The following is a 25404-nucleotide window of genomic DNA, read 5'->3' as shown; positions in this document are numbered from 1 at the left end:
CAGAAAAAAAAAAAAAAAATGACTATTATACATTTAACCAGCCAATAACGGAGATTCTGTGTCTCTTTGCAAAGTTTGGCACCCACATAACTTTCTGGGTCTTCTCTTTATAAAGACCATACAGAATTGGCATTCACTTGCGTACTGTGTAAAGCTCTTGGATGGTACAGACAGTGTCATCATAGAGCCTAGCACACAGGTGAGGTGTGTTTCTCATGTGCACAACACAGCAACCCTTAGGATTGGAACCCACCCACACAGAGCTCACTTCGGAGGTTCTAATCTCATAAGTGGATACAGTCCACAGTTGAAATTGTGACTGTCATATGTGAATATCCAGCCAGAGTTGAAATGGTAAAATATTTCTAAACCAGCTCATAGCAGGTAAGAAATCTCTTATCCAGATTCAGCCAACTGGAGACATGTTGAGTCTCATACCTGAGCCCAGGACCACAGGTATGACCATAGGTCCATACCAGCATAAAGGTCTCAGGTATGCATAGAGTATAAAGCCCTCAAGTGGGACAGAAAATATCCTAACACATCTCAACACACAGGTGAGATTGTGACACTCATATGCAGACCCAGCTGGCAGTAATGATTATCATCCTTCCACAGCCCACTGTTGAGATTCTGAATCTCAAAACCAATAAAAAAAGACCAGCACGGTGGCTCACGCCTGTAACTGCAGCACTTTGGGTGGCCGAGGTCGGGAGTTTGAGACCAGCCTGACCAACATGGAGAAACCCCATCTCTACTAAAAATACAAAATTAGCTGGGCGTGGTGGCACACACCTGTAATCCCAACTGCTCAGGAGGCTGAGGCTCGAGAATTGCTTGAACCCAGGAGGCTGAGGTTGTGGTAAGCTGAAATCATCCCATTGTACTCCAGCCTGAACAACAAGAGCGAAACTCCATTTCAAAATAATAATAATAATAATAAGTTTCAAAAGTTGAAAAATTGACTTTCATTCTTGAATCAAGTCTACAGGTAAGATGTGAATTTCAGAATAAGATTCAGCACATCTGAGACTCGAGAATCTGTGAGTCCACTAAGAAGACACAGTCTAGAGGACGAGTTGAAGGTCTCATGCACAGATCAAGTCCATGGCTGAGACTGCAACTCCAGAACATAGATCCCACATAAAGGAGGTGTTAATTCTCATACCTGCAACCTCAGCATGTGCAGGATGGTTCATCTCATTCATGGACCTTCCTGTAGCTGCGATTGTGACATACACCTTATCTGGCACCTGAGTTTTTTGGCTCTCCTGCCTGGGCTCAGTCCACAGATTAGATTGTGACACATCACTGAACCCAGGATCTAGGTAATGTAAATTTATTCCTGCTTTGGCGCTCCTCACAGGGCGCACCGTGACATATTACTGCACCTAACATAGGGGAACCATAACCAGGTTGTGTGACTCTCCTGCCTGTGCCTTGCCCACACGGACCACTGTGACATATTGCTGGGTCTAACATAACTCTCTTGCATAGGTCCTATCTACAGAAAGTATTGTGACACATCTCTGTGCCCATCACACAGGTGACCTAACTCTCTTTTCCTGGGGGGTATTGAAAGAGATGGCTAGCCCCGCATCTAGCTGATGTGACTCTTCTCTTCTTACTAGGTTTTGCCCATGGGGAGAATTGTAACATATCATTGGGCCCAACACCAAGGTGATGTTGCTCTTTTGCCTTGGCCCTGCGCTCAAAAAGCACTGAGACGTATTGCTGGTCCCAACAGCAGGTTGGTGTGTCTTCTGCCTGGACCCCGTTCACAAGGGCATTGTGATATACCTCTGGGCCCATCAACGATTTGATGTGTCTCGTCTGTCTTGCCTAGGCTTTCTCCATGGAAGATATTGTGACATAACTTTGGGCCCAGCATCTAGGCAATCTGACTTTTTCCTTCTGCCTGTACCATGCCCACAGAAGGGATAATGACTTATCACTAAGCCCAGCACTCATAATGTAATTTTTCTACCTGATCTTCCTGACAGGAATCATTTTGACATGTTTCTGAGTTCATCACCTAGTTGATGTGACCCTTCTTATTTTCAGACTTGTTCAAAGTGGAGACTGCTACATATCGCTTGGCCCAGCTCCTGCATGATGTGACTTTCCTCTCATGCCTTAGTGCTCCCCACTGGAGTAATTTCGACATATAGCTTTCCCCTGGCTCTAGTTTATATGACTTTTCTCTTGCTCCTTAGCCCTGCTCACCTGGGGACATTATAACATATCTGAGCCCATCACCTAAGTAATGTGACTCTGTTGCCTGATCTCCTCCTCAGGGTGTATTGTTATATGTTGTAAGACCCAGCAGCTAAGTGATATGACTCTTCTCTGCTGCTTGGGTTCTGTCCAATAAAAGATTGTGATGTGTCACCGGGCCCACGTTATGTGATGTCCCTCCCCTCCCTAGGCTGTACATACATTGCTACTGTGATATGGCTGGGTGTAATGTCTAGGTCATGTGAGACTCCTGTATGGGCCCTGCCCACAGGGGCATTATCACATGTCACGTTAGTTACCTAGGTGATGTCATTCACCCCTTCCTTCTGGGTCCTGACAAAAAGAAGGATACTGACTCATCACGGGACCAAGCACATAATGATGTGATTCTCTTCTTTTACGTGGGCCTTGCATAATTTTGTTATTGTGACATATTGCTGGGTCCAAAACCTAGGAGATGAGAGACTTTTGCCTTGGACATGACTACAGAGGGCTTTTTGATATTTCCCTGCATCTATCACCTGGGGGATGTTTCTCTCCTCTGCCTGCACCCTGCCTTCAGGGAAGATTGTGACATAACTCTGGGTCCAACAACCAGGTCATGTGTCTCTCCAGCCTGGGCATAGCCCCCCAGAAAGCACTGTGAGATATTGCTGGTTCCAGAAACTAGGTGATATGACTATGCCGACCATGCCCTGCTTTTAGAAGAAAATTGTAACATATCACTGGCTGAGTACCCAGGTAATGTGACTGTCCTGCCTGCACATTTTGTTGATTTGAAGTATGAGAGTTACTATCTCACCTATGAGCTGAACAAAAATACACTTTACAGTCCCAACTGTGCATAGAGAGTGAGCAAGAGAGTTACATGATTTTGGTGCTAGACCAGAGATATGTCACAATCTTTTCTTATAGCAGAAACCAGAAAGAAGAGTCCCCTCACCTGGGTTCTTGGCCAGGGAACCACCCAGAAACTGAGTGCTGTGCCCAGTGATAGGCCACAATGCTCCCTGTGAGCAAGATCCAGGAAAAGAAAACACATCACCCTGTTGCTGAGCCAAATGTTACATCACAGTCTTTCCTGTGGGCAGGATGCAGGCAGCAGAGGAGGGTCGCATCTCCTAGGTGATGAATGCAGACAGATGTCATGAGGCTCCTGAGAATGGTAGGACTCATGCCCTGTTTACAGGGCATAGACAGGTACCTCCCATCTTCTAGGTGTTTGGTCTAGTGATATGTCACAGTACTCAAAATATGTGGGGCCTATACAAAATACAAGTGTCAGAATTACCTAGGTGCTACATCCGGGAGTATGTCATCATCCCACATTTTGGGGGGTGGGCAAAGAAAAACACGTCTAAACCATAAATGTAAAAGTATATCACAGCCAGGCACAGTGGCTTATGACTGTAATTATTTACAGTAGTTTGAGAGACTGAGGTGGGTGGGTCACCTGAGGCCAGGAGTTCAAGACCAGCCTGGCATACATGGTAAAACCCCATCTCTATTAAAAATACAAAAAAAAAAAAAAATTGGCTGAGCATGGTGCTACATGCCTGTAATCCCAGCTACTCTGGAGGCTGAGGCACAAGAATTGCTTGAATCTGGGAGGGCTGATGATTAGGTTCAAGGCCAAATAGCAAAATATGTTGGTATTTAATCTGTTTTCTCCATATATAAACATTGCTGGTCAAGAGTGTGTACAGATGTGAAGACTTAGAGTTTTCATCTCCTTTGGCCCTATCGTCCTTTGTTCATTGTCTGATCTCTGGAAGGAAGGTGGGCTGAAGGTGGCCACAGTTGTCTACGTGTGGTTATTTTACTCCTGCTGCCCTCTGCTCTTTCTTTGGCCGCTATCTTTTCCATCCCCGAAACTGAAGAGAGATATCATTAGGAAGTGGCCCGTCCTTCACGCTGGCAGAATAAATTTCTTCAGGCCCTTCACTGCCCCACTTCAGTGTGGCAGCTACTGGACATGTGTGGCTTCTGAGTGCCTGGAATGTGGCTGGGTCTACACTGTGATATGCTAGAAAGGCAAAATACAGACTTAGTTCCAAAGATATAGTTCCAAGTTCCAAATATATACATGCTACATTAATAATCACACCTTGCTCATATAATATTTTGGATATATTGTGTTACCTAAATTGTTACAATCAGTTTGACCTGTTTCTTCTTTCAATTTTTGTTTTTTTTTTTTTTGAGACAGAGTTTCGCTCTTGTTACCCAGGCTGGAGTGCAATGGCTCGATCTCGATCTCGGCTCACTGCAACCTCCACCTCCCGGATTCAAGTAATTCTCCTGCCTCAGCCTCCCAAGTAGCTGGGACTACAGGTGCGCACAACCATGCCCAGCTAATTTTTTTGTACTTTTAGTAGAGACAGGGTTTCACCATGTTGACCAGTATGGTCTTGATTTCTTGACCTCGTGATCTACCCACCTCGGCCTCGCAAAGTGCTGGGATTATGGGGGTGAACCACCGCGCCCGGCCTCAATTTTTTTTTTTAATTTTTAAATTAAAAAAAAAAACTTGTTTTTGACAGGGAGTCTCGCTCTTCTTTCTTTTTAAAGTTTGGCTACTAGAAAATTTTAAATTTGCTGGGCACAGTGGCTCACGCCTGTAATCCTAGCACTTTGGGTGGCCGATGTGGGTGGATCACCTGAGGTCAGGAGTTCAAGACCAGCCTGGCCGTCATGGTGAAACCCCGTCTTAAAATAAAAAAAAAAAAAAAAAGGAAAATTTAAAATTCACATTTGGCTCACATTTTATTTCAGAAGAGTGCCTCCTTCTTAAAATCTCAGCCTGATAAAAAAAAAAGTCAGAAGCCAGGAAGGTAATAAAAGCTGAAATTTTGCCGGGCGGGGTGGCTCAAGCCTGAAATCCCAGCACTTTGCGAGGCCGAGGCGGATGGATCACGAGGTCGAGAGATTGAGACCATCCTGGTCAACATGGTGAAACCCCGTCTCTACTCAAAATACAAAAAATTAGCTGGGCATGGTGGCGCGTGCCTGTAATCCCAGCTACTCGGGAGGCTGAGGCAGGAGAATTGCCTGAACCCAGGAGGCGGAGGTTGCGGTGAGCCGAGATCGGGCCATTGCACTCCAGCCTTGGTAACGAGCGAAACTCCATCTCAAAAAAAAAAAAAAAAAAAAAAAAAAAGCTGAAATTTTAAAATAATTGTTACTATGTTATTTTTGTTTGTGAATATCATATAATTTTTTGTTGTTGTTGTTGTTAATCAGTGAGAGTTTGTGATGTTCCTCAGATTGGCCTTGAACTCATGGCCTCGCCTCCTCGAGTGCCAGAACAACTGGCCGGAGCTACCGCGGCCCCCGATAATTTTTTTTTTCTTTTTTGAAACAGAGTCTCACTCTGTCACCCAGCTGGAGTGCAATGGTGCGATCTTAACTCACTGCAATCTCCACCTCCCAGGGTCAAGCGATTCTCCTGCCTCGGCCCCCCGAGTAGCTGGGACTACAGGCATGACCCACCGTGCCCGGCCATATAATGTATTATGTATAAACGTATGAGACCTTATACACAAGGTTAAATGGAAATACCATCTGGGGTGGCCCTGGCTCCGCTCAGGGAGGAAGCCCTGCCTGAAAACGCTGCAGCTGAGGCTGTTACTACGTCTTCCTTCAGCCCAACGTCTAATCACATCTCCTGTCACTCAGGGCCTGAAGGGGCGGGGCTGTAAACGTCTTCCAATCAGGGACGCCGGGCTGGAAACCTTCCAATCAGACAAGCAGCTGGAGCGAACATGGCGGCTTCCGGGTTTGGCGGGGACTTTGTCTCTGGCTGCAGTGGTAGCTCCAGGTCTCGTGTTCCCGGCTCTGCGTCCTCTTCTCCAGGAGGCCCAGTTCTGTGACCCTGTGACCTGCAGGTATTGGGAGAACCACAGCTAAAACGCCAGGACCTCCTGGAAGCCTAGAAATGGTGAGAATGCCGGGTCTGATATCCCGAGAGAGCGGGGAGTGGGCTAGTTGGAACCGGTGGGAAGTGGCTGTAGCAGGACTCGGGCCTCCCCGCAGTCAGCCCCACAATCTGCGCCTCAGTTCTCTTTGCCCAACTGGGTCTCAGTCCCCTTCAGCCATAAGATAGCAGCTGCACTGACAGCTGGCCGGGGCGTTCTGTCTCTTGCCAGCGTAGTGACTGCGCCCTGGTCTGAGGCCCTCTCCGGGCAGCTCTGCATCCACAGCGCCAGGTCTCTCCCATTTTGTGCAGGGACGACAAAAGGGTCGTCAAGGGAAAATCCTGACTCGAGTTGCGGGTTTTGTCACACGTGTCGCTCACGTAAAGAGACCACCAGGCAGGCTTTGTGTGGGCAACAAGGCCGTTTATTTTGCGCTTGGGTGCAAGCGGGCCAAGTCCGAGAAAGGGGTAGGCAAAGGGGATAGAGAGGGAATTGGTTATATAGGTTGGGGCAAATGCTTAGGTAAAGGTGGAAATCTGTCTTGGGGAGTGGGAGGACATCACAGAATGCATGATTACAAGGTTAGGGGTTGGGAATTTACCTTGGGGAGGGGATTGGCATCACAGGATGCGTGATCACAAAGGTAGGGCCAGTTATTACAAACAGGCATGATCGTAAGGGTGGGGAGTATCGGTTGCAGTCAAAAAGGCGGATGCAGTAGATTACATAGTTACAGGGGTGGGGGTTTTGAGAAACCCAATGTCCAGGGAGAAATTTTGGTAAGTGAACAGGAACTATGGTTACAGATTGCAGAGCAATTAGTCGAGGCAGTAACAGGTTGTTTTACTTCTTTCTGTGGCCACCTGGTTACTTGTGGTTACTTCAGACTTTGTGGCTTCTGGGGACAATCTAGAGGCGTATGTGCGGGTCACCGAGGTAATCATTCGTTACCAAATGATTCTCGACAGAAAGACATAGAAAGGTAAATACATTAATGTTTTCTTACATGACCGCGACTGCAATTGTTCATGACTCCAAGCCCACTGTGATGTTATCCTATGGCTGACTGCATCCAATTTAATCTGCCCCTAAAAACCAAGAGTCAACGAATTGAGTCATTCAATTGAGTCATTCATTCTATCTGTTTCCATCTATATTGCCAATGAGGGATTTGATTATCTTCTGAAAGGAATTAGGAAGGAAAACAAAGACTATATTCAGAAGAGTTCTTTAAATGTGGTTGCTCATGCCTATAATTTCAGTACTTTGGGAGGCCAAGGTAGGTAATCACGAGGTCTAGAGATCGAAGCCATCCTGATCAACATGATGAAACCCTGTCTCTACTAAAAATACAAAAATTATCTGGGCATGTTTGCACGGGTCTGTACTCCCAGCTACTTTGGAGGATGAGGCAGAAGAATTGCTTGAACCCATAGGCGTAAGTTACAGTGAGCCTAGATCACGCCATTGCACTCTGGCCTTGGTAACAAGAGTGAAACTCCATCTTTAAAAAGAAAAAAGGAAAGACAGAAACTGTGGGGTAAATCACTCTATAAACCAACTGTATATTATGTGACAGGAATGCATACTTTATAATATAAACTTTTCTGCACATTGTAGTTAGCTGAAAAATGCGATTCAATCTTTCTTGGCTTGGAAAAATGGTGCTCGAAATTCCAGTACAAATTATTAGCAAACTTCAACTCTTTTGTGTGGCAGGTATCTTGTTTTCACCTTCCAGTTCTTTCACCCCAGCCTGTGTCATGAGGTCTGCGATGTTCTTCTTTAGATTGTCAATGTGACTACCCGTATCATTAATTCTCCCAATGATCTGGTCAGACAGGGTCTGAAGTTTCCCTGCATCTGCTGCAGGAGTGTCTGCACCACCAAGATGAAGTCCTGCATGGTCTTGGGGTCGGTCTCGGTCATCTCCCTGATGCCCGGCTTGGCAGTTTGGTAACTCATTTCTAAATCCACTCATAGGCAGGACTCTCCTATCTGGACCGAGCTAGCTGGAGTTACGTTGACTCCCAAATCTTGGCTTAGGGCTACAGGTACCATCATTGATCATTCCAGCATGAATTTCTGAGCATGAATTGTGACACTAATGCACACTGTATAATGCCATCAGTTGGCACAGAGAATGTTTTCACAGGGCCCGGCAGACACGTGAGATTGTCACACTCATATGAACACAAAGCTGAGAGTAAAGATGATCAACCTCCTACATCAACACAGTGCACTGTTGAGATCTGAATCTCACACCCAGAGGCAGTCAGAAGACTTTTTGTTAAAAGGCTCTTGTACATATATGTGGTCCAACGTGGATTGGTGACTCTTAGACTAGAATTCAGCACTCCAGGGAGGCTGGGACCTCACTAAACACATTCTGCAATAGAAATTGAGATTCTGATGATCTGGTTCACTGATGAGATTGTCCTCATTTAGCTGGACCCAACATTCAGGAGGTGTTGACTCTAAAACCTAAAACTGGGATATGTGCAGGATTGTTCATCTCATCCCTGAACCTTTCTGCAGGTGTGATTGTGACATATCATGTGCCCAGCACCCAGCATGATTTGAGTCTCCCACCTGAACCCAGCCCACAGATGAAATTGTGACATACCACTAGACCCAGAACCTGTGTGATGTTACTCTTCTTCTGCCTTGGCCCTGCCTACATAAGCACATGTTTCTAGACCCTGCACTCAGCACTCAGGTTATATGCCTCTTCTACCTGTGCCCAGATTGTATGGGTCATTGTGACATATTTTTGGTATGAGAATAATACTTCTTAATTATTCATCTAGATGATTTGACTCCTTTTCTGCCTGAGCACTGCACACAGCTGAGATTGTGACACTGATACGCACACCCAACCAGCAGTATAGACTGTCATCATCCCACATGACACAGCCCACTGTTGAGGTTGAGTGTCCTACCCAAAGCCAGCCATAAGCTGCCTGGGGTCTGCCTGCAGAAAGCATTTTGACATATCTCTGTGCCAATCACACAGGTAATGTGAACCTCTTCTACTGCCTCTTTGCTGCCCACAGGGAAGATTACGGCTTCTCAGTGGGCCAACATCTTATTGATGTGACTCTTTTTCTCAGGTTCTGCCTACAGGGAAGATTGTGACATATTGCCGTGCTTGGCACCAAGGTGATTTGAGTTTCCTGCCTGGATTCTGCCTTGTAGGGGCATTGCGACATAGCTCTGAGCCAATCACCTAGATAATGTGACTTTCCTCCTTTCTTACCTGAACTGTGCCCATAGAATAGATTGTAGCATATCTCTAGGACCAGCAGCGAGGTGATGTGATTGTCCTCTCTTGCCTGGCCATGCCTACAGAAGGCAGTTACTGCCAGGTGCGGTGGCTCACGCCTGTAATCCCAGCACTCTGGAAGGCTGAGGTGGGCAGATCTCAAGGTCAATAGATAAAGACCATCCTGGTCAACATGGTGAAAGCCCTTCTCTACAAAAAATGCAAAAATTAGCTGGGTGTGGTGGCAATTACCTATTGCTCCAGCTACTCGGGAGGCTGAGGTGTGAGAATCTCTTGAACCCAGGAGGGTGGAGGTGGCATGGAGCAAAGATTGCGCCACTGTGCTCCAGCCTGGCAACAGAGCAAGACTCTGTCTCAATAAAAACAAACAAACAAAAAACAACAACAACAAAGGCAGTTACTTATGACTGGCCCCAGCACACAGGTGACAGGGGGCATGGGGACATTTCTCTGGGCCCATCATCTAGATGATGTGACTCTTCTCTTATTCATAGGACCCATCCACGTGAGGAATGTGACATATTACTGGGCCCAGCATCTATGTGATGCATCAAACCTCTCATGTCCTGTCTCTTTCAACTGGAATGATTGTGACTTGAAGCTGGGCCCAACCCCTAAGTTATGTGCCTTTTTTTTTCCTTCTGAGCCCTACCCACTAGGGGGCATTGCAACAGATGTTTGAGTCCCTCACCTAGGTGGCGTGACTTTCATGAGTGAGCCATCCACTCAGCACTGAGATCATGTGACTCTCCTCTACTGCTTGGGCTCTCTCCAAGGAGGTGTTGTGATGTATCACTGGGTCCAGCACCTAGGTTACTTGACTTCCCTCTACTTCCTGGGCCCTGCATACATTGTGTATTGTGACCTATAGCTGTGTCTAAAACATAAGGGATGCAACTCTCCTCCATTGGCTTTGCCGATAGAGGTAGAGAAAAGGTTAATGAAAGAGAGTAAAATTTCTCAATTATTCACCTAGGTGATTTGACTCTCTTTTCTGCCTGAGCACTGCACACAGCTGAGATTGTGACACAGATAGGCACACCCAGCCAGCAGTATAGACTCCTCATCTCACATGAACACAGCCGACTGTGGAGGTTCTGAGTCTCCCACCCAAAGCCATGATTGACTCTCATGTGCAGATTGTCCTCACATTTGGGTTTCTGACTCTCCAACCAACATTCAGCAAACCTGTGAGGCTGTCACTCTGCTAAAAAGGCAGTGCACAGGGCAGATTGATGCTGTCGTGCATGGATCCAGCACACCATTGAGATCATGACTCATGGACTTATGCCCAACATGGCATTTCACTGGGCCCAGTACCAAGCTGATGTCACTCCTCTATTATCCAGTTTCTGACTCCAGAGAAGATTGTGAAATATTGCTGGGGTCTTTCACCTCGTTGATGTGACTATCTTACCTGTGCTCTTTTCTCAAGGGGTGTGGTGACACATTGCTCGACCCAGCACCTCGGCAATGTGACTCTTTTCTGCTCCTAGGGCTCTGCCTAAAACAGGATTGCGTTGTATTACTGGCCTCTGCACCAAGGTGACAATACTCTTAGCTGTGCCTGCATATCAGTCATAAATTCACCCTGTGTAAAACTCTGAACCACCAGGGGGCACTATACAACATGCATAAGTTTAATAATCTGCGGTGACTTTCACACAGGTAGGAGACCCAGGACACTAGCAGTTTTCTTAAGCCTAACTATAAGGGTCAGCATGTTTTTGGGTTTGCTTGTTTTTAATTGGCTGGGTCCAGTAATGAGAGTCATCGCTGTGCCTGTGAACTACCATCACTCCTGTGACTAGATGTGTACATGACAGTCAAATTTCCAACTGTGGACTGTGTCAGGACCTCACCAGAGGTCTCTGTTCATGTGTGAGGGTGACACTCATAACTGTTGGCTGGATGAGCATACAAGAGTCCCTTCCCATCTCATCTGTGTGCTGGGTGCACTTATTTGTCAAAATCCCTCTTGTGGTGACATGGGTCACCATCCCCCCCTTTAAATTAAAATTAAACTGTAAAGGGGGGATGCTGACCCATGTCACCACAAGAGGAATTTTGTGGGAAGTGACACAACATTAAAAATCCAACTGTGGATTGCATCTGTGAGTAAAATCCAGGACCTCACCAGTGGGTTCTGTCCATGTGTGTGAATGACAGTTCTTACTGTTGGCTGAGTGTGCATGTGACAGTCACAATCTCCACTTTGTGCTGAGTTATGTAATGACATTCTCTTTACAACCCTCAGGGCATTATACAATATAAGTGAGTGCGAGAATCCTCTGTGATGTTTATACAAGTAGGAAACCCAAAACTTTACCTGTTGACCTAAGCCTAGGGACAAGTGTCAACATACCTTCTATTGTCTGGGTTCATTGTGCAAGTGAGTTGGGTTCAGGAATTTGTTACCATCCAACCTGGCTGGATCCACATATGACGGTCACAATTTCAATGGTGGAATAGGTTCATGTGTAAGATTAAAACCTCACTAGTAGGCTCTGCCTATGTATGAGCATGGCAATTCAAATTGATGGCTAGGTGAGATTGAGCCATAGGAGAGTCTCAATGTCACCTGTGGACTGGGCCATGTAATGACACTCTGTATTTCCCAAGAGATTTATACGACGTACAAGAGTGTCATAATCTTCTGTTACCTTCCTACAATTAAAGAGCCCAGACCCCAAAGCCTCGCTACCAGAGTCAACATCTCTCTTATTAGCTGAGTCCAGGGATGAGAGCCATCACCATCCCTGTGAGCTGAATCCATGAGTCACCATCTCACTTCTGGTAAGATACACACATGACAGTCCCAATTCCAACGGTTGGCTGTGTTCACATATGAGATTTAGGACCTCAACAGTGGTCTTTGTTCACGTGTAATAGTGACAATAGTAACTTTTGGCTGGGTTTGCCTACAAGAGTAAAAATCTCATCTGTGTGCCGGGCTGAGTTATATGTCACAATCTTACCTCTGGGAAAGGCTGAGAAATAAGAGTCACATTACTTGATTCTTCACCTGGAGTATGTCTCAATCCCCTCTAAGGGCAAGGCCTAGGCAGAAGAGTCACATAAGTTGTGTTCAGGGCCCAGTGACATATCATAATAATTCCTCTAGACAGAGGCCAGTCAGGAGAGTCATGATATTTGGGTGCCAGGCCAAGAGATGTGTCCCAGGGGCCTAAAGAATCTTTTTTTAGGCATGTCTAGGGCAGCAGAGAAGAGGCACATTATGTAGAAAATTAGTTCAGAGATATGTCACAACGTCCCCTTTAGGTGGCATGCAGGCAGGTGAGGAGGGTCAAATCATCTAGATAATGAGCCCACAATATGTCACAATGCCCCCTGATGGAAGGGCAAGTGAAAGACAGTCACATAGCCAAGGTGAGTAAACCAGAGATGCCACAATGCACACTATACGTAGGGATCATGGGAAAGAGGAGCATCATATAACCCAGGGGCTACACCCAGATACGTGTCACAGTCACCCCACTGGGCAGGGCCTAGGCATGAGAGGATAGTCACATCCCAGAAATGCTAAGCCAAGTGATATGTCACAATTCCCACTGTGGATGGGTCCAAGAAAAAAGTCACATCATCTACATGCTGGGGCCACAGTACATATCAGTGTTTCCTGTAAGTATTGCCCAGGCAGAAGAGGCAAGTCAAGTCAGTTGGGTGCAAAACTGAGTGAAATGTCACAATGTCCTCTATAGGCAAAGCCCAGGTGGAAAAGGAGGGTCACATCAAATAGTTGACAGGCCCAGAGATACGTCACAATGCCCCTGTTAGCAGAAACCAGGCATGAGACTCAAACCACTTTTGTACTGAGCCCAGCAATATGTCACAATGACTTTTGAGAGCAGGACCAAATCAAGACAGGAATGTCACTTTATTTGGCCTAGCGATATGTCACTATGGTTTATGTGAGCAGAACATAGGAAAAAGAGACAAGTCATATCAGCAGGGTGCCGAGCCCAGAGATATGTCTCGATCCCCCCATCGACAGAAATTATGCAAAAGAAGAGAGTCAAAACACACGGGTATGCCCGGGCATGGTGACCCATGCCTGTAGTCCCAGCACTTTGGACGGCTGAGGTGGGTGGATCGCTTAAGGTCAGGAGTTTGAAAAGAGCCCGGCCAACATGGTAAAACCATGTCTCTATTAAAAATACAAAAATTAGCTGGCCGTGATGGTGGGTGCCTATAATCCCAGCTACTTGGAGGCTGAGGTATGAGAACTGCTTGAACCTGGGAGGTAGAGGTTGCAGTGAGCTGAGATTGTGCCACTGCACTCCAGCCTGGGAGTCTCCAGCGAGACTCTGTCTCAAAACACATACCCACACGCAAATAATGGACACAGAAATATTTCATAATGCTCCCTGTAGGAAGGGCCCAGACAAGAGAGTAAAATCTTCTGGCTGCTGGACTGTTCAGTAAGTCAAAATAGGCAATGTGGGCGGGCCACAGGAAAAAATCACATAACCTGAGTGCAGGGCCTATAAATACATCACAGAACCAAGACAGGAGAACAGATCACATCAGCTAAGTGTGGGGCAAAATGACATGTCATAGTCTCTACTAGAGAGATCTGGGAAAGAGTCATTCGGATTCTGGGCAGAGGCTTACATCAGAATCACCTACAGGAAGGGCCAGGGATGAGATTCACAATCTCACAGATGTCCCAGTTGTAGGTTTGGTCTATGTACATGAGCCACAATCTCAAGAATAAACTGGATCTGTATAAAAGAGACTCAATTTCTTCTGAAAACTGTTTTCCCTTAGCGCAGGCCCAGCCTCACAGCTGTGGGGAATCTTGGTCTGAGATTCACCAACCCACCTATGGACCAGATCCATGTGTGAGAGTTAATTCTCCAACTTTCCACTGCCTCCAGGTGGGAGACTCAGAACCTCAACAGTGGGCTGTGTCTATGTAAAAGGAGACAGTCTTTACTATTGGCGGCCTGTCCAAAGGAGTGTCACATTGTCACCTGTGTGCTGGCTCTGTGAGGACAGCCTCTCACTATTCAAGGGCTGTGCATACTATGTATGAGAGTCAACATCTGCTCTGGGACCTTCATGGCGGTAAGTACCCATGATTGTATGTGTGGCCCTAAGTCCACGTATGAGAGTCCACATCTCTCCTATTGGCTGAATCTAGATGGGAGAGTCCTGACCTCTCAGTGAGCTGGATTTAGGAATGAGTCACCATCCCAGCTGTGGCCAGGTGTTCACATGTGACAGTCAGAATTTTAACCGCAGACTGTGTCTGCTTCTGAGTTCAGCATTTCACCAGTAGGCTCTTTTAGGTGTGAGGGTGACAATCCTAACAGTTGTCTGGGTGTCTGTATGAGAAACAGAATCTTGCTTGTTTTCTGGGCCCTGAGATGACATCCTCTGTACCACTGGAGGCCTTGATATAAGATATAAGGAAGGTATAGTTTCCTATGACTTTCATACAAAGAGGAGATACAGGACCTTACCCATTTCACCAGGCCTAGCTATGAACGTATCTCTTATATTGACAGGTTTGAGGAAAGAGGCTCAGCATCTGACCTGTGAGATGGGCCAAGCTATACATCATAATCCTGCCTATGGGTAGAGGGTGAGCAGGAGAGTCATCTCAGCTGGGAGCTGGACAAGGCATATGTCACAATCTTCCTTGAGGACAAAGACCAGGCAGAAGAGTCACATTACCTGGGTGCTCGGCCAGGGATAGTTTACAACCCCTTCCTGAAAGCAGGGCACAGGATGCACAGTCACATCACCTGGGTGCTGGGCCCAGCGATATGTCACAATGCTTCCTGTGGGCAATACCCAGGCAGAAAAGACACATCATCTCAATGGTGGGCCCAGCATTGTGTCCCAGTCTTTCCTGTGGGTAGAATGCTGGCAGAAAAGGAAAGTCACATATCTTAGGTGATGGATTCAGGGATATGTAGAAAGGCTTTCTGTTGGCAGGGATAAGGGAGGATAGTTAAATCTTATTGATTTAGGAATCAGCCATCTTAATATTCCATATATGCAAGGGCCAGACAAATAAGACAATCACATTACCTGGGAGCTAGATCAAGGGACATGCCCCTGTACCCTTTTTGTCAGGACACAGGCAGAAGAAGTGAGTCACAACATATGAGTGATGAACAAAAAGATGTCACAATATCCCTGTTGGCAGGGCCCGGTTAGAAGAGTCGCATCAGGTAGGTTTTGATCCCAGCCATGTATCACAACACAGAATATACGCAGAGCCCAGGAAGAAGAAAAGTCCCCAGCACCTAGAATCTCGGCTCTGTGATACATCACAATTCCTTCTCGGGCAGAGCCCAAGCAGTAGAACACAGTCACGTCATCATTTAGGTGCATATAGGTCACAATATCCCCTAAGAAAAGGGCCTAGGCAGAAAAATCTCCTCACCTGGGCAGTGACACACAGGTGTATCCCAGTGCTTTTTGTGTTAGGGCTCAGGAAGAAGAAGAAAGTCACAAAGCCTGTAGGGTAGACCAAGTCATACTTCACAGTCACCCTAGTGAGCATGGTTGAGGCATGAGTGGAGAGTCACAAGATTGAGCAGGAATTAGGCAAGAGAAAGGAGTCAAGTCACCTGGGTGATGGTGCAGACAGATGTCACAAAATTCCAGGCAAGAATAATATTGGATTCAGAATATTGTCACAATGCCCCACAAAACATTGTGGGAATGACACAAGCAGGAAAGTCACAAAACCTGGGTGTGAGGACTGGCAATATATCATAATTTCCACTGTGGACACACTCAAAAAAGAAAAGGAGACACTTCATCTAGGTAATGGGCCCAGAGATATATTCCAATTACCTCTATTGGCAGGGACCAGGCAGAAGTGTCCCATCACCTTTGCGCTAGGCAATGTGCTGGGTCGCATGGCCTAGGTGACAAACAGCAACACATCACTCTTTCTTTCTAAACGTAGTCCAGGCATAAAAGGAGCATCGCATTTCCTCGGTGCTAGGCCCAGATGTGTTTCACTGTATCTGTTATAGGCAAAGATGTGGTAAGGGGAGAAAGTCCAATCAAATAGCTGATGAGCCCAAAGATATGTCACAATGCACTATGTGGGCAGGGTCCAAACACAAGACACACTTCACCTTGGCGCTGGTAACAGCAGTATTCACAATGCCTTCTGAGGACGGTGCCAAGGCAAAGAGTAACATCACCATGGTTTTGGGCCCAGCTTTATGTCACAATCTCCCCTGCGAGCAAAACCTCAGAAGACAAGAGAAGTCACATCAGCTCAGTAATGAACAAAGTGATGTTTTATTCTCCCCTAAGAGCTAAGACCAGGCAAATAAAGATAGTGACAGCACTTGGGTGACAGTTCTGGGATATGAAACAAGGATATGAAACAATTTTCTATACAGGGAGGCCTTAGGCAAGAGAGTTCAATGACATGGGCATAGGCCCACTGGTATATTACAATGCCTCCTGTGGGCGGCATCAAGGCACCAGAGGAGACACACCACCTGAGTGCAAGGCCCAGTGATGTCAAAATGCCCCCTCTGCTCAGCGCAGTTATATGTTTCAATCTCATATGTGAGCTGGGTCCAGGCAGTAGAGTCAAATCACTCAGGTGCTGGACTGGGGCATATGTAACAATAACACCTACAGAAGGTCCAGGGTTGAGATTAACAATCTCACACATGTCCCTGTTCTAGGCATGGGTCCACTTCTGTAGGGTAGCTCTAAGTACACAAGTCACAATCTCAGTGGTCAACAGGATCTCCGTGTGAGAGCCCCATTCCTTTTGTGAATTGTGTTTTGTAAGTAGAGTCAAAGCCTCATGGGTTTCCTGAATCTTAATTTGAGTGTCATGAATGCATTTGTGGAACAGATTCATGTATGAGAGTCAACTTTTAGCCACCTCAGGGTGTGAGAGTCAGAACCTCAACAGTGAGCCGTGTTCATGTGAAACAATGACAATCTTTCCTCTCGCCTGGGTGTGCATATACGTTACAATCTCACTTGTGTGCTGGTCCTGCTAGAACACTCTCTGTACCACTCGAGGGCTTTATACAATATATGTGAGTCAAAATTTACTCTGAAATTTTCACACTAGAGGGACCTTTGATTGTACCTTGGCCCTAAGCCCAGGGGTGAGAGTCAACATCTTTCTTATTGACTGTGTCCAGATAGGAGAGTTTTCACCTGCCTACAAGCTGTGTTTAAACATGAGTAACCATTCCATTTGTGGCTTGATGTTGCGGTGTCAGTGTCACAATTTAAGCTGTAGACTGCATTTGCATGTGAGATTCAAAACATCACCTGTAGGCTCTATCAATGTGAGAGGGTAGGTGAGAGTAGTAACTTTCTATAACCTTCTCACAAAGAGGAGACACAGGGCCTTACTTATTTTTCTAAGCCTAAATAGGAGAGTCAGTATCTCTTCTGTTGGCTGGTTCAGCACACAAGGTATGCTAGTCATTATTACACCTGTGAGCTGAACCAAGGTATATGTCACAATGCCACCTCTCAGTAGGAACAAGCAGGAGAGACGCAGCACCCAGGCACTAGGCCATGGATATGTCACAGTCTGTTATGAAAGCAGAGACCAGGCTGGAGAGTCACATCATTAGCGTGCTTAGCCAAGAACATTTTAACATCTCCTCCTGAAAGCAGTGCAACAGGAACAAAATCAGCTCACCTGGGTGCTGGGCCCAGCAATATGTCACAATGCCCTCTGTGGGAAAATCCCAGGCAGGAGAGACACATCAACAGGTTGCTGGGTGCAGAAATAAGTCACAATTTTTTTGGTTGGCAAAGTTCAGGCAGAAAATGTGTCACAACTCTGAGGTGATGGATGCAGACATATGTCACAGGCTCACTGCAGGCAGGGCTCAGGCAGGAGCCTCACATCCTCTAGGTTCTGGGCCTGTGATGATCATAAGTGAATATGGCCACAGTTTCCATGGTGACTCATTGATGGACTCAGATCACAGGAACAGTGATAACTCTCATACCTGGATCCAGCCAAGAAGAGAGATGTTCAATCTCGTTCCTGATTCTAGGGAATGAATAAGATTGTGGATCCACAGGCAGGAAGGTCTCAGAGCAGATACTGACTCTCAGGTGTATATTTTAAAGCCATTTAGCTGCACAGTGTGTCATAATAGGGCCCAGGACACCAATGAGACTGTGACTCTTGTATCCACAGCCAGCTGAAAGTAAGAATTGTCACCCTCCCACTTGAATATAGCACAGTGTTGGCAAATCTCAGAGCTGGAGGCAGTCAACATTTGGAATTGTGTCTCAGACAAGAATCCAGTCCACAAGTGAGTTAGTGACTCCCTGACCTGGATCTGACACACCTGTGAGGCTGTGAGTTCCCTACTGGGACATGGTCTGCTGGTGAGATTGAGGTCTCATGCACATACCCAGTCCACCACTGAGTTTGTGACTCCTGTTCTAGGACCCAACACACAGATGTTGAATCTCATACCTAGAGCTGGAACATACACAGGATTGTCAATCTCATCCCTGTACCTTCCCACAAATGTGATTATGACATATGCCTTTGCCCAGCCCCTTAGAAATTTGACTTTCCTGCCCAGGCCCAGCCCCAAACTGAAATTGTGACATATACCGGGGCAAGCACTTAAAGGCTGTGACTTTCTTCTTTTGCTTGGGAGCTGCAAACAGAAAAGATTGAGACATGTTGCTAAGCCCAGCATTTAGGTTATGTGATTCTTCCTCCAGCGACATTGTGATATATTCTTCCCTGGAATATGGAACATTGGGAAATATTCCTCCCTGGAATATGAGATATTGTGACATCCCTCCCTGTTCCTACAGGAGCATTGTGACATTTCTCTGGGAACATTAACTAGATTAAGGGACTCCTCTCTCATACCTGGGTCATTCCCTCAGGGGGAATTATGACATATCACTGGACTCAGAACCTAGGTGATCGGATTCTCCTCTGCTGCTCGGACCCCATCCACAGTATGAATGGTAATATATTGCCGAGCCCAGCAACTAGATGAGGTCACTTTCCTCTCCTGCCTGGAATTTGCTCAGTAGGGAAGAGTTAGATACCGCTTGGCCCAGCACCTAGGTAATGTGACCCTCCCCACCTCTTTGGGCCCTCCCCACAGTGGGAAATGTGACATGTCACTGGGCTCATCATCTAGATGATGTCATGCTTCTCCCCTTTCTTGACCCACCCACAGTGGGTGTTGTTACATATTACCATGTTCAACAGTTAAATGATGTGACTCTTTTCTCCTGATTGGGCCCTGCTCATAGGGGTCATTGTGACATAGAGCTTGGCCTTGAATCCAGATAATTTCACTCTCCTACCCAGGCTCTGCCTATGGAGAACAGTGTGACATGTCTCCGCATCCATGTGATGTGACTCTCCTGTCTGGTTCTGGCTGACAGAAGAGAATGTAACATATCACAGGACCCAGCACCTAGGTAATGTATTCCTATTTTTTTTCTAGGCCTTGCTTTTAGGGTAAATTGTGACATGTATTTGGAGGTATCCCCCTTTTTATGCCTGGTCAATGCCCAAGGGAAGACTGTGACATGTTGCTGAGCCCAGGACCGAGGTGATGTTTCTCTTCTGCCTGGCCTTGGCAGCCCACAAAAGGCATTGTGATGTATCTTTCTGCTCATCACACAAGTAATGGGACTCGTTTTTACCTGCCAGAGCCCCGTTCTTAGTCAAAATAGTGGCATATCACTGTACACTGCATGTAGGTAAGGTGACCCTTCTGCCTCTGTCCTTCTCATAGGAAAAATTGTGACATATCCCTGAACCAAGAACCTAGGTGATGAGACTTTTCTCCTGCGCCTTACATACTATATATATATATATATATATATATATATATATATATATATATATACACACACACACACACACATATAAATATAGTATTTTATATATATTGTATTTATATATATATATATTGTATTTTCCTGTCTTGCATATAATATATATGCATAAATATATATGTGTGTGTATATATATATATATATATATATATATATATGTGTGTGTGTATAAAAACTAGGTAAGGTGACTCTCTTCTATTACCTGGGCCTTGGCCAAAAGGGACATTGTGACATATCTCTTGCCCCATCACCTGGGTGAAGTGGCTATTCTCTTCTGAATAGGTGCTGCCCACAGCTGTGATTGTTACAAAACGCTGGGCCCAGCACTCAAGTGTTTTCACTCTGCTGCATGGACCCTGCCCACAGAGGGCAGTGTGATACATGTATGGGCCCATCAACTAAAAATGTGACTTTCCATATTAGTCTGTTCTCATACTACTAATAAAGTCATACTCAAGACTGGGTAATTTATAAAAGACATAGGTTTAGTGGACTCACAGTTCCACATGGATGAGGACGCCTCACAATCATGGTAAAAGATGAAGGAAGAGGAAAAAGGCATCTTACATGGTGGCAGGCACAAAGGCCTGTGCAGGGAAACTCCCCTTTATAAAACCATTAGATCCCATGAGACTTATTCGCTACCCCAAGAACAGTATAGGAGAACCGGTTCTATAGTTCAATTATATTTACCTGGTCTCACTCCTGACACATGGGGAGTATTACAATTCAAGGTGGGATTTTGGTGGGGACACAGCCAAACCATGTCACTCTTTGTCCTGTCTGGGCCCTGCCCATAGGGGCGATTTTGACACATCACTGAACCTAGCATCTTGGTGATGTGAATCTCCTGGGCCCTCCCCTCAGTGAAAATGGTGACATGTCACTGGGCTCAGTACTTAGGTGATGTGACTTCCCTCTCCTGCCTGGACTCTGTCCTAGAAGAGAGTGGTAAGATATCACTGAGACCAGCACTTATGGTCTGTGGTAATGTGATTCTCAGCTTCTCTCAGGGCCCTGTTTACAAGGGGCAAGGTGACATAGTGTGGGGACTATCTCTCAGGTGATGTGACTCTTCTGCATTGGCCTGGCCTAAAGGGGGAATTGTGACATATCTCTGGGCCTACCACCTAGGTGATGTGACCTTCCTCACCTGCTTGTGCTCTGCGCACAGGAAGATTTCCATATATCTCTGGGCTCAATACCTAGGTAATGGGACTCTTCTGCCTAAGCACTGCTTACATTAGGCCCAAGACACAATGATGTAAGTTTTCACTTCTGCTTGGGCCCTACACAAAGTGGGCATTGTGACATATCATGGGGCTCATCACCTAGATGATGTAATTCTTTTGCTTGGGCCTTGCCCACAGTATAGTGACATATTACTAGGCATATCACCTAGGTGATGTGATATTTCTGCTCTGGCCTGTACCATAGAGGGCATTGTGACATATTGCTGAACTTAGTGCTCAGGAGATGTGACTGATGGGCCAGGGCTGAATCTACAGGGGGACTGTGACATATTTCTTGTCCAGCACCTAGGTGACATGACTCTTCTTTTTTTTTTTGCACGGGCCCTGACATCAGTGAGGATTTTGGCATATTGCTGGGCCCTACACCCAAATGATGTGACTCTGCTGCCTCAGTTCTGCCAAATAAAAGCATTGTGACCTATCCAATAGGCTAGAACCTACATGATGTGACTTTCCTCTCCTTCCTGAGCCCCGTAAATGGAGTTAATTGTGAAATACTGCTTTGCACAGGACCAAGGTGATGTGGTTCTCTAGGCTGGGCCCTGCCCATAAGAGGCATTGTGACATATTGCTGAGCTCAGCATTCAAGTAATGTGACTTTCTTGCCAGGGCCCTGAATATAGAGGTTTCTTGAAATATTCCTAGACCAGCATTCAATCAGCGTGACTCTCCTGTTTGGTCTCTTTACACCGGCCTAGCTCACAGGTGTGATGATGACTCTCATATGTGGACCCAACCGATAGGAAAGATTTTGACTCTCATGGCTGGAATTAGGAGAATAGGTCAGGTCTTCTGTTTTCTGCTTGTGGTAATTCACAGAAGGGGATGACACTGAAGCACCAACACACAGGTGAGATTGTGCATCCCATAGGCATGCCCAGCCAACAATTAGAATTGTCACTCTTACACATGGGCAGAACCTACTGGTGAGGTCCGGAGTCACACATGTGGACATCATCCACAGTTAGAGTTGTGACTGTCCTATGTAAATTCGGCAACGTGTGAGATGATGACTCATTTCTAGTCCAAGCTCACAGGTGTAATGATGACCCTCATATTTGAATTTAGCCAATAGAAGAGGTGTTGATTTTGTAGCTGGGCTTAGGGCATTGGGTAAGGCCCCAAGTCTTCTGTCTGCAGAAAGTTCTGAGAGATTACCCCACTCATGCATATAATATAAAGCCCTTAAAGTTCACAGAGTTTTATAACAGGACCCAGTACAAAGGTGAGATTGTGACTCCTCTGTGCACATCCAGCTGACAGGATCATCACCCTCACAAATTAACAGAGCCCACTGCTGAGGGTATGGGTCTCACTTATGGATACAGCTCACAGTTTGAATTGTGACTGTATATGTGAATTTTACCACAGGTGGGATGTCTTATTTCTGAACCCAGCTCATAGGCGCAGTGATGACTCTCATACCCGGACCCAGCAAACAGGAGAAATGATGAATCTTGTAATAGGAAGTTGTGCATGTGTATGTGTGTGTTTCAGTCCCTTGGGCTTTGAAAAATTGATTTTACATTATCTTATACAGATGCAAATGTATTAGTTGTTTTTTGTGCAAGGCTGTATGTATATTCCTCCTATTGATCAAAATACTGTCATTGGTGTTATGTAGATCTCAGAACAGAAACAATATTGTAAATATTATAGCTTACTAAATGTTCATGGTATGTAAATATATAAATAATACATATTTAGAAGGTAGTTGTTAACAATTGCTTAGAGCTCACCTGGTCAGCCGAGGCCTATCTTCTTGAAAACCTGCTGAAATGGCAACTTCATTACAGTATCTCCTGGGGTGAAATAATCTTTACTAAGAATGGTCAAAATAAGAATAAAAAAATTGTTGCAGATAAATCTTATGTGTAAAGAAACAGAGCTGTGGGAAATAAATGTTCAGGGAAATATAAATAAATCAATTTTACCACAGTTATTTTTTCAAAAAATAAAAGCTTCAAAGTCAAATCAAATTTATTTATTCAACTAAAAACTGTAAGTACAATGGTGAATGCAATTAAAGGCCTCTGACCACAAAGTTTACACTGTAGGGTTTGAAAACAAAGACAATTAGGTAATAAATAATCCTCACAAGTGCTGCTGGTATAGGTTGGTACTACATTCTGAAAGAGGGCTTGCCAATGTCTGCACAAGCTGAAGAAAGAAATTGATTTTAATTATATTTGTGGTTAAATATCTACATAATTGCACAAATTTATCTTTAAAAATCCACAAGATGGTCTATAGAAGTGCTGAAAAGCCTGGAAAATTACCAGCTGTTCATTAACAGTTGAATAAGTGAATTTAGTTTATATGATGTCACATTGTAGATCAATGAATATGCAAACTATATGCAGCAACGGAGATTAATCTCACAAACAATGATGAACCAAAAAAACCTGGACAAAAATGAGAACTTACTGTCTTAATCTAAAGTTCAAAAACAGGCAAATATTATTTATCGTATAAAAAGCCAGGATATACGTTTCTCTTGAGTGAACAGTGACGGGAAAGGAGAATAAAGGAGGGAGAGTGCCAGGATGCTCACACTCTTCCATCACTGGGTGCTGGGTTCACGGTATATGCATTTTGTACAAATTTATCAAGCTGTTCTTTTATAACGTATGTGCTTTTTAGGTGTGTCAAATTAAAAACATTTTTTTGAATTTTTCTATTTACCTTTTTTATTTTTTCCTCAATCAGTTTTTTGTCACTTATTCTTCTGGAAAAACAGGTAGTTTTATCTAAATTTCATAATTAAATAAAATCGTTTTTTTGTTGTTTGTTTGTTTTTTTGAGACAGAGTTTCACTCTTGTTACCCAGGCTGGAGTGCAATGGCGCGATCTCGGCTCACCGCAACCTCCACCTCCTGGGTTCAGGCAATTCTCCTGCCTCAGCCTCCTGAGTAGCTGGGATTACAGGCACGCGCCACCATGCCCAGCTAATTTTTTGTATTTTTAGTAGAGACAGGGTTTCACCTTGTTGACCAGGATGGTCTCGATCTCTTGACCTCGTGATCCGCCCGCCTCAGCCTCCCAAAGTGCTGGGATTACAGGCTTGAGCCACCGCGCCCGGCCCCAAAAAATTGTTTAAAATATTATCTAATGTTTAAGTCTCGAATGTATCTATGTTCTGTCTTTTTTAATGTTTTTATTGTTCTTAATGTAACTTTATCTAACTTATTATAACATTCAAATAACAACACGGATTTCACTGCCATGTTTTTATTTTTTATTGCATTTTAGGTTTTGGGGTACATGTGAAGAACATGCAAGATTGTTGCATAGGTACACACATGGCAGTGTGATTTGCTGCCTTCCTCCCCATCACCTATATCTGGCATTTCTCCCCATGCTCTCTCTCTCCAACTCCCCACCCCTCGCTGTCCCTCCCCTATTTCCCCCCGATAGACCCCAGTGTGTGATGCTCCCCTCCCTGTGTCCATGACTGCCATATTATTACCTCTTAAGTAACAGAAAAATCAGAGAGGTTAAGAAACTTGCCCAATCCCAGCACAGCGTTTGAGAGAACATGGATGAATCTGGAAACCATCATTCTCAGCAAACTGACACAAGAACAGAAAACCAAACACTGCATGTTATCACTCATAGGTGGGTGTTGAACAATTAGAACACATGGGCACAGGGAGGGGAACATCACACATTATGATCAGTTCAGGGGCTAAAGGAGAAAAGTGGGGGGTGGGGAGGGATAATGAGGGGAGAAATACCAGATATACGTGATTGGGGGGGATGAAGGCAGCAAACCACCTTGCCATGTATGTACCTATGCAAAAATCCTGCACTATCTGTTCAAGTACCCCAGGAC

At 45.3% G+C, this 25404-nt stretch overlaps 1 protein-coding gene, 1 long non-coding RNA gene and 1 pseudogene across 8 annotated transcripts in view; 1 reads left to right on the top strand and 2 right to left on the bottom strand.

The window, feature by feature from the left end:
• Nucleotides 1-10: 10 nt before the first annotated feature.
• On the bottom strand, nt 11-5894 carry LOC128930476 (uncharacterized). The gene is made up of 3 exons (XR_013531345.1): nt 5800-5894; nt 3182-4264; nt 11-893 (listed from the first exon to the last, which is right to left on the bottom strand). It is a non-coding gene; the product is annotated as an uncharacterized LOC128930476 (long non-coding RNA).
• Nucleotides 5895-5977: 83 nt separating this feature from the next.
• The window catches only part of LOC100385093 (large ribosomal subunit protein uL3), a 21069-nt gene continuing 1642 nt past the window's right edge, over nt 5978-25404 (top strand). The window contains exons 1-3 of one of the 6 annotated variants that reach the window (XM_078362065.1): nt 5978-6178; nt 7042-7137; nt 14343-14532. Coding sequence is in view for 2 of the 6 variants with exons in the window: in XM_078362064.1 (XP_078218190.1) it covers nt 25108-25187 (80 nt within the window). In the remaining 4 variants the exon portion in view is untranslated. Of the gene's footprint in view, nt 6179-7041; nt 7138-14342; nt 14533-24826; nt 25188-25404 lie in introns of those variants that run through there. The other 5 variants (XM_078362069.1, XM_078362066.1, XM_078362064.1 and 2 more) reach the window with 5 other exon arrangements.
• Nucleotides 7133-11435, bottom strand: LOC144580947 (heat shock factor-binding protein 1 pseudogene; annotated as a pseudogene). Its single transcript, XR_013531326.1, has one exon. The product of XR_013531326.1 is annotated as a heat shock factor-binding protein 1 pseudogene (transcript).

Source organism: Callithrix jacchus, chromosome 22 (assembly GCF_049354715.1).
Source record: "Callithrix jacchus isolate 240 chromosome 22, calJac240_pri, whole genome shotgun sequence".
NCBI classification, from domain to species: domain Eukaryota; kingdom Metazoa; phylum Chordata; class Mammalia; order Primates; family Cebidae; genus Callithrix; species Callithrix jacchus.
The sequence above is the reverse complement of the archived record's forward strand: the minus strand, read 5'-3'. Positions and strand labels throughout refer to the sequence as shown.